General features: G+C 38.3%; 1 protein-coding gene across 4 annotated transcripts in view; it reads right to left on the bottom strand.

Annotated features, from left to right (window-relative positions):
- Positions 1-258: 258 nt before the first annotated feature.
- Positions 259-12,869, bottom strand: part of SOCS5 (suppressor of cytokine signaling 5) — a 59,245-nt gene continuing 46,634 nt past the window's right edge. For all 4 annotated transcript variants that reach the window (XM_082852354.1, XM_082852355.1, XM_082852356.1 and 1 more), the window contains one exon: positions 259-4,479. In XM_082852354.1, coding sequence (XP_082708480.1) covers positions 2,857-4,467 — 1,611 coding nt within the window. In that variant the 5' untranslated portion in view covers positions 4,468-4,479 and the 3' untranslated portion in view covers positions 259-2,856. The remainder of the gene's footprint in view (positions 4,480-12,869) is intronic.

Genomic DNA, 12,869 nt, shown 5'->3' with positions numbered 1-12,869 from the left:
GAATCAGATGGCAATATTAATGTTGAAATTAATAACAGCATAAATACATATATGTATATATATGCATATGTATATAGGGAGTGTGAATGAATGAATAAGTGAACGTAAGAATGAGAATGGATATGAATCAGAGCAATCTTTCCTCGGGTTAAATTATAATTACTTCACTATGAAGTGTCTAAACTTCTAAAGAATTTCCTAGTTCTCATTAAAACGTACTTCAAAAAGACCATGAAAACACAAATTTAGTTGACAGGCTACAACGGGATCCAGAAAAAGACACAGTGAATATAGACTTAGGTGCAGTTTCATGCTGGTGATTTTTCTTTTTTAAAATGTAAGCCACTAATTGTTTAAGAAAAAATTTTAAACCAAAAGTTGCATATTAATATTACACACAAACCGAAACATAAGTGACTTTTAGCACAGTAACATACATGCTTACATAAACTCAAATATTTACACATTTAAAACAATTTCCATTTAACATATGAAATTTCTGAAATACATAAAAGCATTAATACTTTCTATAAAACTACAATTAAAACATCAATTTGCTACAAGCATACAAAAACATCAAGTGCTTTCTTGGAGTTTCAAGTTACCTCTTTAAAATAAGATCTTGCTTGCATATATAGTCTTTCTCCAATAATCAGTATGAACTTTTTTTTCCCCCAAGAGGTTTATTTTCCAGGTACATTATAAGCTCAAGAAAACGGACCCAACAATTATGCACTGTAATTATGTCATAACAACTTAATTGCACATAATGCTTTAAAGTAGGTTTGGATGAAGTTCTCAAACACTTTGGTATATGTTCTTCAGGGACTTCTATTAGAAACAACAGGAATTGTAAGTCCCTTCAATCCCCATTTTGCTTTAAAATGGACAAGTCTTTGGTTAAAGTTCTACATTTTGGGCATTTGTTGTTAATTAAAATGGTCCCCAAACCAATAAATGGTGCTGATGTATTATTAGTTTACAAGACTTCATTTAACTTGTTTCTGATGCAGTGGGAGGCTATAGATATTCATTTATTATAACATGTCATCGATAGTTTCAATCTTTCACTTATAAGCAGAGAAATCAATAGGTTTAGCCAGTATTTCTCTGTTCATTTTCTGTTATAATCTAAACTATACAGTAATTTGCAGTAACTATAGATACTGTTCCACAGTATATGTGATTATGATTGGAAAGATGTATAGAATTAAATTTAGAGTTAGCTTAGTCGGAATAAGTCAATATTAGACTGTTCAGTAATTCTGCATTAACTATAGTAGGTTGTCAGGTAATGCTTATTTAAAAACCCCAAACCATTCCATTTACAAGAGAAATTGTTGCAAATGTATAAAACAGCAGATATACAAGGAGAACACCAAACGTACTTTATTAGCACAAAAAAGCAGCCGTAACAAGGCACAGCAAGCAGAAACATACATTAGCAGTCAAAGGGTTAGCGTTGCATACAAATATAGCTTTTCTTTTTTGTGGCCTTGGTGATAGCCATTGGGATGTAAAAGAACTTTCTGTAGCAGCAGGTAAGGAAACTAAGGAGCACTCACCAGTGGTACAGAGCACGTTAACAAAAAGACAGAAGAATGGATTCGACTACTTTAGTGCAAAATGTCCAGGACGGAACTGTAAATTCAGTCCAATACTAAGAAGCAAACACTAGAACTTGGTATTACTTCCAAAATAGCTCACTCAAGTAGTATTGCATACTATTCTAAGTGACAAAAAGGTGCTAAGTAAAGTTATTTACAGATACAATGGTTGTACAGTACCTTTTAAATCAGCAATTTAGGTTTAAGATTTTTCCATTAAAAATTAAGTGCACTGAAATTCTATAACTTGTACTTAAGCAATTCAGCTATGAGAGTTTACAACAAAGAGATAAATACTGCCATCTAAATTATGAATTACAGTTTAACAATAATCTCAACAATCAGCAACCACTGTAGTATTATCTGACTTGTTTGGGTATCTTTTAGTCTCATTTTCTTCATGGTTCACAAACTCATCACGGGCATAGAAAAAGATCCAACTTTAATGAATCAGCGATTTGACTGCACATGTCACCTTAAAAAAATCACACGCAGGCCTACTTTGCAGCAGCTATTCCCAATGTGTTATGTTAAAGCACTCATTAAAAAATGAATACTTAAAGGCCTTAAATAAAATTCTAAATAAAATTCTACTACCGACTTTTCATAAGTCTGAAATTTTAAGAACTACTACTTAGAAAACTGGTTTACTTAACAGTACCTTTTGCAGAAGAGAAAAGGAGACTGACTATAAACTATATCAACACTTAAGTGAACTGCACTGCACTATGCCCTTGTGGCCAGAAAATTGCATTTTTTTCTAAAAGGAAGGCAGTCTTTATTTTTTGGACTTCCAAAGCTTGATTTATAGTAACTACAAACATCACTACTTTTGGAAGGTTATAGAAAAATTCTTAGAAAAAATAATAATTTCAAACATTAGTCACACTGTTGAAATACTCATCCAATATTAATAATTTGTTCTTCAGTAAGAAATAGAATTCTTCATAGCAAATGCCCCAGAGTTGCTTCACTCAGTTAACTACAGCCATTAAAAACCAAACCGTCAGCTAAATCGGCAGAATGTTTTTGTAGCCTTACCGAACACCTGTAGCTGTATCCTCTGTTGTCTCAATAGGCACCACGTTTATCTGAGTAAGTAACAGCAGATTGCACCTGACAAATACTAACACTAAGCTTACATACTGTACTGAAAAAAACCTAACACTGATATGTGTGCTTGCTAGAGGTGTACTGCCCGATGCACATAAAAGCAGATCTAGTTAATGCCCTTTGGGGACAGGAGGGTTTACTTTGCCTTGACTGGTTCTCGTTCTAGCCAGCGAACTCTAACTTTTTGTTTATAATGATACTCTTTTAAAAAATCCTGTAACATTGACGGTAAAGGGAGCCCATCAATTCCATCATACGTAGTGCATCTGCAGATGACTGCACGGCAGATGTACTGCAGGCTAAAAGGGAAAGTCCTATTTAGTGATATCGTAAGCAATGGTTCAAAAAACATGCAAGAACTGGGGTCTTTGTAATGTTCCAAAAGTCCTGTTACAGTGGAGGAGTGAAACACACATGGGTCGTGAGCATCAAAACTAAAGTTGTGATTCCACTGTTCAATTCGGGCATGCAGGGATCTGTTGTAGCGACGGAAGCTCACAGAGAAGAGGTAGTCCTCCTGTGCAGAGTCCCTGAGCAAAAATGTACCTTCAGGTTTCCCTTCCAGAAGGGCTTCTGCTTCGTAACGGTCCATCACTCCCCAGTAACAGGGATTACCTGTGATCTGAAGCAAATCCGGCACGAGGCAGTGTATGTAATCAATCTGTGTATGGACTTTCCAAGCTCCCTGTCTGCTAACGTGGGCATGGCTGTCTCCAGATACCTGACGTTGCTTCTGCCTCCGTGACTGCAAACACAGCGTGGTTGTGTCCTCTTCAGAGTCACAATTAGCTTGTGGAATTGCAGAATTGTCCCCATTTATTTCAGTCATTCCAGGAGCTAACTTTGGTCCCAGTTTATATAACGGGTTAACCTGTGCAGTGGCTTCAAACGTATGTATTTGTGCGTTGGGAGGGGGGTCAACCCCTTCTTCAATACTAAGCCGCCTTCTCTCTCGAAGCCTATCTTCTTCATCTTCTGTAGAAACCAAGGATGGATCAAATGTATCAAAAAATGTAGAATGTGGGCTCACAGGGGCTGTATGCTGTTTAATCAAATGCCATTTTTGGGCCAAATCCGAGCCAGCAGGAAAAGGGCATTTCTCAAGCATTAACTCAGAAAGGTGTATTTTTCTTTTATTAGAAAAGAGGGGCTTTGACTGCTTGTTGTAAGTTCTCATGGGAAAACACAAGCCCACAGTATCCTGCAACCTCTGTCTCAGAGAGCGACTTCCTACGGCTCTGCTGGAAACGCTGTCCATGTCGTGCACAGAGCTTACACCGTATCGCCTCTCTCTCCTTTGAAGTCCACTTCGAGTTCTACCAAACTTTTTATCGGTATCTAGTGAACTCTGTGTCTTTGTAGAACAGGAATGTTTCTTCTTCCCACCCCAAGGAGCATGTCGAGAGTAGGAATCTCTTCTTGCAAGTCTTGCTCCTGGGGTGACACATGAGTCATTATCCTTTTCAATGCTTATTTCAACAATCTGAGGAATTTCAGTGGCACAGTTTCGGTTTCTCCTTGAAGAATTCTTTGAAGGGCTTAACCCCAGTTGTAAGGCAACATTTTCTCTTAAGGGACTGCTTTGTTGCTGAGGAGCTGAGTCTCCTATACTGATGTTTTTGTCTTTGACAGACAAACATCTGTTGGAGTTCATATCCACATTTTCACTACGGCTTCCTCCCCCATGACTGAAGAGATTCTGACACCTGTATTTGAAGTTATTCCACATTTTCCCCACTTTATCCATTGATTATAAGACCTAAAGACAAAAACAGGAAAAGGAGAAAATAAGTTAATCAAAGTAGTGTGTGAAAACAGAAAAGGCAATAAGTACCCACCCCCCTTCTTCTGATTGGAAATTTCAGGGGTTCTGGTCAGAAATTCAGCTTACATTGCCCTGCTAAGGTGATGAGGCTCTTACAGTGTCTGGCAGCTGTAAGGCCAGCAGGCCCTTCTGTGGCACTATCATTCAAGCTAGTCCTCGCTATCCACGTCCTTTCAGATAGAATACTCAGAACTCGGGGGAAAGGAAACAAACCCTTAAACTCTGGTTGTTTTTTTCCTATGCATCGACCTAATTTCATTATGACATTGATTTCTGTCTCCTTTCTTTGAATAATTTAGGTACTGCCTCAAGTATTACAAAGGGAAAGTATGTTCTGTATTGTTGAAAGGTATCTGCATTCAACTTCTCAAAAGTGATAATCAGGGCCACATTTCTGTAATGCATTAGTTAAAAAACCTTTAAGTAGTAATCTTACCAATTTCACTTACCAACTAACTGCCGCTCTACTCATCTGGCAGTCTAAACCTTACAGGTCAATCACCTGTAAAAATTCCATATCTGCCCTCCTCGCCCTATGACATAACAAATTTTATCCATGATTTTGAAGAAGCAGTTTGAGTATAATGGAAAATAGGAGAAAAGAAAAGAAAATTTAGGTTTAAATGGAAGATGTCTTTAAGCTTCCCAATTCTTAACCCTGGAAGAGCTTGAAAATAACAGTAATAGAAAAAAAGTTATGATACTTTAGTAAATAAAAAACAAAAAATATGCAATTTGGCATCTTTATTCTTACTCCTTTAAAAAAAATCTAGGGCTTCCCTGGTGGCGCATTGGTTGGGAGTCCACCTGCCGATGCAGGGGATGCGGGTTCGTGCCCCGGTCCGGGAAGATCCCACATGCCGCGGAGCGGCTGGGCCCGTGAGCCATGGCCGCTGAGCCTGCGCGTCCGGAGCCTGTGCTCCGCAACGGGAGAGGCCACAGCAGTGAGAGGCCCGCGTACCGCAAAAAAAAAAAAAAAAAATCTAAAGCAGTTTATGGCACTTTATAAGTGAGTTATTTTAAGACTACAGCATTTATAGGCACACTGTCTCATTCAGTAACCTAAAAGTCAACATTAGATGAAATGGAAAAGCCTAAACTTAAAATTCAACTAGTTTTGTCACAACATGACAGCCAGAAGTTTTTAAAAAGTGTTCTTTTTCTATTACTATGTCACTAGGTACTATTCTGCACAGTTTAAAATCAGTATCGGAAAACTGAGTTGTTTCTTATAGTGATGAGAGTCATTACAGCTGATCCTTCCATAACTGACTAATCCTCTTTGTCAGAAATACCTGCAATTTTCAAGAAGCTGAGTAGGATCAAGAAAAATAAAGAATAAACTTTCTTAAGATGAGTTACATATCTTCCCTTTAGTTTCTTACAGAAAGGGCTCTTGGACTAACAGTGCTCTTGGACTAGTGACAATGCCAACATAGAGAATTTATGTCTATAAAATCATAAATTGTACTTTCAGATTCTTCTTTACTAAAAGCATACTGTTAAGTGGTATATATTCTAATAAAATCTGTTAGATGGAACTGTTAAATCTTATTAAACTCTGTCAGAACATTCTGTCTCTTCCTCCTTGCAAAAAATTTTTTTTGTAAGCCTTTTTTGAGGCTTACACCATTTGAACTTAACATGCCTGTTGTTATCACTCACTGTTTTTTTATATTAAGATTTCACTCATAGCCCTGTTATTTTTAGGACTAATTCCTGCTACATTCCTGTTGACTCCAAAATTTGTACATCTACTCTTCTGATACCCTGGTCCCTTCTAGCCTGGCTTCCTTCTCATTTCTTTGAGTCGCTTTTTATTTTTACCTAATTCATAACATACATTTGTCGTTCCAAAGGTCAAATACTACTACGAGGCTTGTAACAAAAAGAGCATTGCCTGCGACATCCTCTCCACTCCTGATGCCCACTCCCAGGGAGTCAAGGAAAGTGACTTTGAATTCTGTTAGCTGTTTCTTGCTGCTATTTTCCTCATTGTTTCTAGATAACATGTTCATATTGCTATTGGTTGATAATATTCTATTGGGTGATGGAAATAACTTACCCCCAAAATTTTGAGGGCATTATTCTACTGTTGGGCTAGTGGCTTCAACATGGCTGTTGAAAAGTCTAATATCACACCAATTCCCAGTCTTCTGTATGTGACCTGTTTTTATTTCGTGAAAAATTGTACCTCTTCTTTTTCTAGTGTGGGGACTTTTCTACACTCGTTGTGCCAGGCCCTTTCAGTGTCTTTTTATTTCCCCCACCTTCCCTCCCTCCCTCCTGACAAATCCTTTTCATTAGACACTTGACCACTTAGATTCATCTTTTGATTATCATATATCTTCAAGATTGCATTTCTTTTCATTTTCTATTGGTAGATTTCTTTGGTATTACTTTCTAACAGTTCTCTAACAGTTCTCTTGCAGTTACAATTCTTCCTATCACAGTTTTAATTTCCAAGACCATTTTCTTGTTCTCTGAATGTTTTTTAAAAAAATAGATTTATTTATTTATTTACTTTTGGCTGCGTTGGGTCTTTGTTTCTGCGTGCAGGCTTTCTCTAGTTGTGGCGAGCGGGGGTTACTCTTCGTTGCGGTGCGCGGGCTTCTCATTGTGGTGGCTTCTCTTGTTGCGGAGCACGGGCTCTAGGCGTGCGGGCTTCAGTAGTTGTGGTGCGCAGGCTCAGCAGTTGTGGCTCACGGGCTCTAGAGCACAGGCTCAGTAGTTGTGGCGCATGGGCTTAGTTGCTCCGCAGCATGTGGGATCTTCCCGGACCAGGGCTCGAACTCGTGTCCCCTGCATTGGCAGGCAGATTCTTAACCACTGCGCCACCAGGGAAGTCCTGAATGTTCTTTTTAATAGCATCCTATTCTAGCTTCTTGGATATAATATCTCATTTCTCTACAGATACAAAGTGTAAAATGTTTTTTTAACATTTTAAATATTTTTATCTCTTTCTTCTTAGTACCTTATTATTTTTTTCTCCTTAAATCTTTAGGTCTCTGTTTTTTACTTCAGAGGCTTTCCGCAAGTGTCTGATGATGCATCACCACTGACATGCTGATCAGAAGCTCTGTCCACTTGGGGAGGTGGGGGTGAGTGGGCGGTGCTTGTCAACTGGCTTTATTACAAGGTGATGAGACAATGAGTTGGTTTTTTATTAGGGAATCCTCAGAAGTTAGCATCTGTAAACCTTGTCTCCTGGCTGCTCATCCCAGAGAGAAATGCTCCAATCTCCTGTCTGGGGCATAGACACCTGACTGCCACGCTCTGAGAACAGGGAAAAGGGAATGGTGAGGTCTTAACCTCAACATTCAGACTTCCGCTTAGTCCCTGTTTTTCAAAAGTTGTCCTTATTTTCACAAGATATCCCTTCAGTTACGAATAACTTCTTAGATTAAATTTCTCCCAGCTCTAACCTCTTGTTTTATCCAAGGTAAAGGAACAATCGTTTCCAGGCTGCTCAGGGTGAAGGAGGACACATGGGAGACTGATACACAGACTTCCCACCGTTCCTGTTTTCAGCTCCATACTCCACCCTTACCTTCTGAGGTAACTGGTTCCTTGAATTTCTGAGCCAGCAGCATAAACTGGGTTGCTTCTTTTTTTTTTTTTTTTTTGCGGTACGCGGGCCTCTCACTGCCGTGGCCTCTCCCGTTGCGGAGCACAGGCTCCGGACGCACAGGCTCAGCGGCCATGGCTCACGGGCCCAGCCGCTCCGCAGCATGTAGGATCTTCCCAGACCGGGACACGAACCCATGTCCCCTGCATCGGCAGGCGGACTCTCAACCACTGCGCCACCAGGGAAGCCCTGGGTTGCTTCTTTTTAACATCAGGTTTTTAGATCAGCTTTCTCAGTTCTGCTAATTTCTACAAACCTGCTTCTATCAAAAACTTGTTGACCAATCAGGCCTACTTCTGTCTCCTCTCATTTGCTTTCTACTTGTGATTTATGCCTTCTATTTTTTGTATTCCTTTCATTTCAGTGGGGTTCTAGGAGGGCGTAAAGATAAAATGCCAAAGTTCAATCTGATATATTTAACTGGAAAGTCCCCCTTTCGCTGTTAAAGAGAGTGAATGGTCCTGCACAGAAAATCCCCCACCCAGATTAATGATTTCTTCCAAACAGAGAAAGAGCAAATTTTTCTGGGATGAGGGAATCCATACAATAATGCTGGCTGTAAAATATATCACCTGGATGTAACTGGAAAAATATACAGCTTTTTAAACTGTACACAGGCCCCCTCCCAAGAAATTCTGATTCAACTGGCCTGGAGTTGGGCCTGGACACTGCTATTTTTTCTAAGCTCTCTGAGTGATTCTAGAGCAGTGTAAAAAAGCCACTGGCCTAGGGTAGCCTGGTCAGAGGCTCCAATGGTAGCTGTGAAAGAGACAAGTAAAAGGACACTGCTCTGTAGTGGTTGGTGGCATGTGAATAGTACTAAATAAACTACCTACCACAATCTTATCACTGTTTCCTTTTTTTATTTTTGCCATGTATACAAGAGGCCTGCAGAATCTTAGGAGGAACTGTCTAGAACAGTGCCTCTTAAATTATATGTAGTGAAGAGCCAGTTTCTTTTTAACTTCACAGACTGATTCTTTTGTAAGATATAATAATAAATTGCTTAAAAAATGAAGTGTAGGGGCTTCCCTGGTGGCGCAGTGGTTGAGAGTCCGCCTGCCGATGCAGGGGACACGTGTTCGTGCCCCGGTCCAGGAAGATCCCACATGCCGTGGAGCGGCTGGGCCCGTGAGCCATGGCCGCTGAGCCTGCGCATCCGGAGCCTGTGCTCCGCAACGGGAGAGGCCACAACAGTGAGAGGCCCGCGTACCGCAAAAAAAAAAAAAAAAAAAAGAAATGTAAAAAAGGATATGTGAAATACAAGTGCCAAGTTTCTTATTAGATTGAACAGATATAAAGTAACGGTTAAATTGCTATAAAATATTTTAAATTCTTGCTTTAATTTCTATACTTAACCTGTCATAAACTGGTAACAAACTGTAGGCCGGCACCAGTTCATGGTCCATACTTTAAATAGCTCTGGTCTAGAGCTGTGCTGTCTGATATATGTGGTTACTGAGTCCTTGAAATGTGGCTAGTGCCACATATTGAAATAACAATAGTTTGCATACAACTGGTAAAATATAGAATTAAAATTAATTTCATCTGTTTTTAACTTTTTAAATGTGGCCACCAGAAAATTTTAAATTACATATGTGGTTCAAATTATATTTCTATTGGACAGTACTGATCTAGAGAAGGGGTCAGCAGGCTATAGACCGAGAAGCAAATCTGGCCTGTGGCCTATTTCTGTATAGACTCAGCTAAGAATGGTTTTTACATTTTTAAAAGGGATTAAAAAAACAAGAACAAAAAACCCACAAAGAACATTCGACAGAGACCACATGTAGCCTACAAAGCCTAAAGTATTTTCTATCTGGCTCTTTACAGAAAAAGTTTGTTGACCTTGGTCTAGTGTATGTAAGATTATAAACCACACCACTGCAGAAACGAAAAGAGCAATATGCAAAAAGTACAGAAATCTCTCTTCTCCGTGTTTATAAGATAAATTCTGTAGCTATCTGAAGATATTTCTTTGACAAGCAAATTATACCTAAAAAAACGTCCATTTTAGAAAGCGACCAAAACCACTTTTTCCATATACAGTTCTTTGTAAGCTGTATAAACAAGTGGGACATGCAGAAAACATTTGTACTTGCCAGGTGACAGTAGGCAGTTTCTAACACTAAGCCTTCGGTTCAGTTTCACAGACAGAGCATGAAATTTAGTGGTTTCTCTATTCCTAACGTGGAGACTGCTGCTAGATTGCATCGTGACAAAATACCCTAATTTAAAGAAAGGCTATTATGCTTCCACACCCCCTTGGGGACAGAAAGTAGATTTTTCCTAAGATGGGGAATGCTATGTGGGCAGCTGTAATACTGGGAAGAAAATCACTGATAGTGATTCACAGAAGAGTCCATGTAGGAATCAGGAAGGCATTTCAACTATCTTATTAATATTTACAATGTCAGTCTGAGGTTCTTTTATTTGTTTTCTTGTTAAATTTTTGGGAATGTGTTTGGCTGAAACCCTTTGAGAACTAAATTAAAACTCTGTTACTTTATGGTTTTATATAAAGTTACACAGGGCTATAAAAAAGTGTTAAATTTCAATTGTATTGATTCTAGATTGAAAGTTCATCATCTTTCACATTTCTATACCTGCAGAGTTATGCTTAAAACTAAACTATCCAAAGCAAATTTCTAAAAAGTCATTCCTTCCTTGAAGGACAATCATAACTTAAAATTGGTTTTATAATAATGTAGTAAGTAAAATAGCTTTTGCTGAAAAATGATACTTAACAGGATAAGCTATAAATCAGAATTATGAAATATCAGAGGTCAAATTCTATTACTACAAACATTTACATATATTAAAAAAGTAAAGACCATACATAGTCAATGGCCCTCTTAATACCAAGCAGTATCTATTACAAAATTTCCACAAAACAAAATAATTGAAATAGTTCCCAGTTCATTTCAATGGGACTTGATCCACACTTTATTAGAAATAAATTAAATTCAACAAGTTTTAAGACTACATGGCATGCCACAGTGAGTAAAGAGGAAGAATGTGACCCAACTAAAATCCCTCCTCTACTGTTTAGTCTACCTAGACTACTTAAGTCATGGTAATACCTTTCCAATAGGAAGCTCTTCAGTTACAGTACAAAAACTGGGACACATGGCTGATTAAAGTATTTCTGTGCTAAAGTCAGGTACAAGAGGCAGTTCAGGAGATTCCATTTTTGATTGATATTTTGGTGACATTTCAATAATTTTTAGAAAAAATAATACAATGTTAAATATTAAAGACTGACCCAGAAATCCAGGGATGCATGGCTATCATAGCTATACTCCCTTAAAAGAATCTGAGAACCACTGGAGTTTTTTAGAAAATTATTTTAAAATTATTTACATACTTTACTGTGACATCTATATTATCCAACTGGATGCCTGTTTATCTTTTATACTGTTATTTAATATTATATTCAACCATATAAAATTGCTGTTTTGTGGGTAATAAATGGCCACATAATTCAACCTCAGAGTTACAGTATTGCACCATAGATAATATATCAATACAGTAGACCATGTACATGTGCACTCAAAAACCGTGGAGTCCACCGACCTAGTACACTTGGAGACTTCTTCCCATCAGCTAAGTTATACTTTTATTTCGCTTCCAGACCTGTTCATGCCATTTATACTTATTATTGTAATTAGGTGATTTGTTAATTAACTTAACAGAATGCGGGGGAGTAGGGAAGACTGAGTTGAATGACTTTGAAATACTCAGTAGAAGTGAGATACTTATGTTGCTGAATTAGGTACAGGCAAGAAAATAGTTTTAAAAATTGGAAAAAATATTGCAAAAATACATAAGGATTCTAAACTCAGAATGTATCAGAAGAGTCTTAAATTCTTGTTCTACTTAAAAACCCAAACTGGAAATCTGAGAGGATATATTATGGGTGTGGTTTCTGAAAGATAAACAATATGGAACTGGCAGCTAAGGGACCTACTCCCAAAGAAAAGGCCTTTGTCCCTTGATAACAAGACTGACAAATGAACATGCAGTCATGTTCTTAGAGTAAAAATTTTAAGGCACGCATCCCTTTTTATGATTTCTTGCTTTATTAGACTCTGTAGACTACTGTCTCTGAATCAAAGGAGAGGTCTTCCTTAATAATCATTTAATTAATTTTATAGTCGTGCCAGGTGGGAGTAGTACAAAGTCCTAATGCTAACAGGGAGTCATGATCTAGATTAAGGGATGGTGAGCAACGAAGACTTCTCTCTGAGGAGGTGGTATTTTAAAATTTTGTCGTAAAGGATGAGTAAGAATGAATTAGGGACAGCGTTCCACAGGTAGAGGCAGCAGCATTTGCAAAGGTCCTGAAGCAGGAATAAGCATGGCATGAACAATGGCTGAAGCTAACATAGACTAGCAAGTGAAGGGAAGAGTGCCAAGATGAAGTGGAAGAGGTAAGGATGTTGATACTGCACAAAGACTACTACAGAGGTCCAGGTAAGAACTCGACTAGGGTGGTGATAGTGGAGATAGAGATAGATTTGAAATGTTTAGAAGATAAACCTGCAGGATTAAAGATTGCCTTGAAATGGCGAATGAGGAGGAGGTGTCAAAAACGAGTTTCCGGCTTGGGCAAATGGGTGGAAAGAGATGCTATTTCAGAGACAGAAAACACAATTGATAGAGCAGTTTTGGCAAGTGAAGGGTTGAACAGAGT

Source organism: Leucopleurus acutus, assembly GCF_964270905.1.
Source record: "Leucopleurus acutus genome assembly, chromosome: 12".
NCBI classification, from domain to species: domain Eukaryota; kingdom Metazoa; phylum Chordata; class Mammalia; order Artiodactyla; family Delphinidae; genus Leucopleurus; species Leucopleurus acutus.
This window is presented reverse-complemented; position numbering and strand designations above follow the sequence as displayed.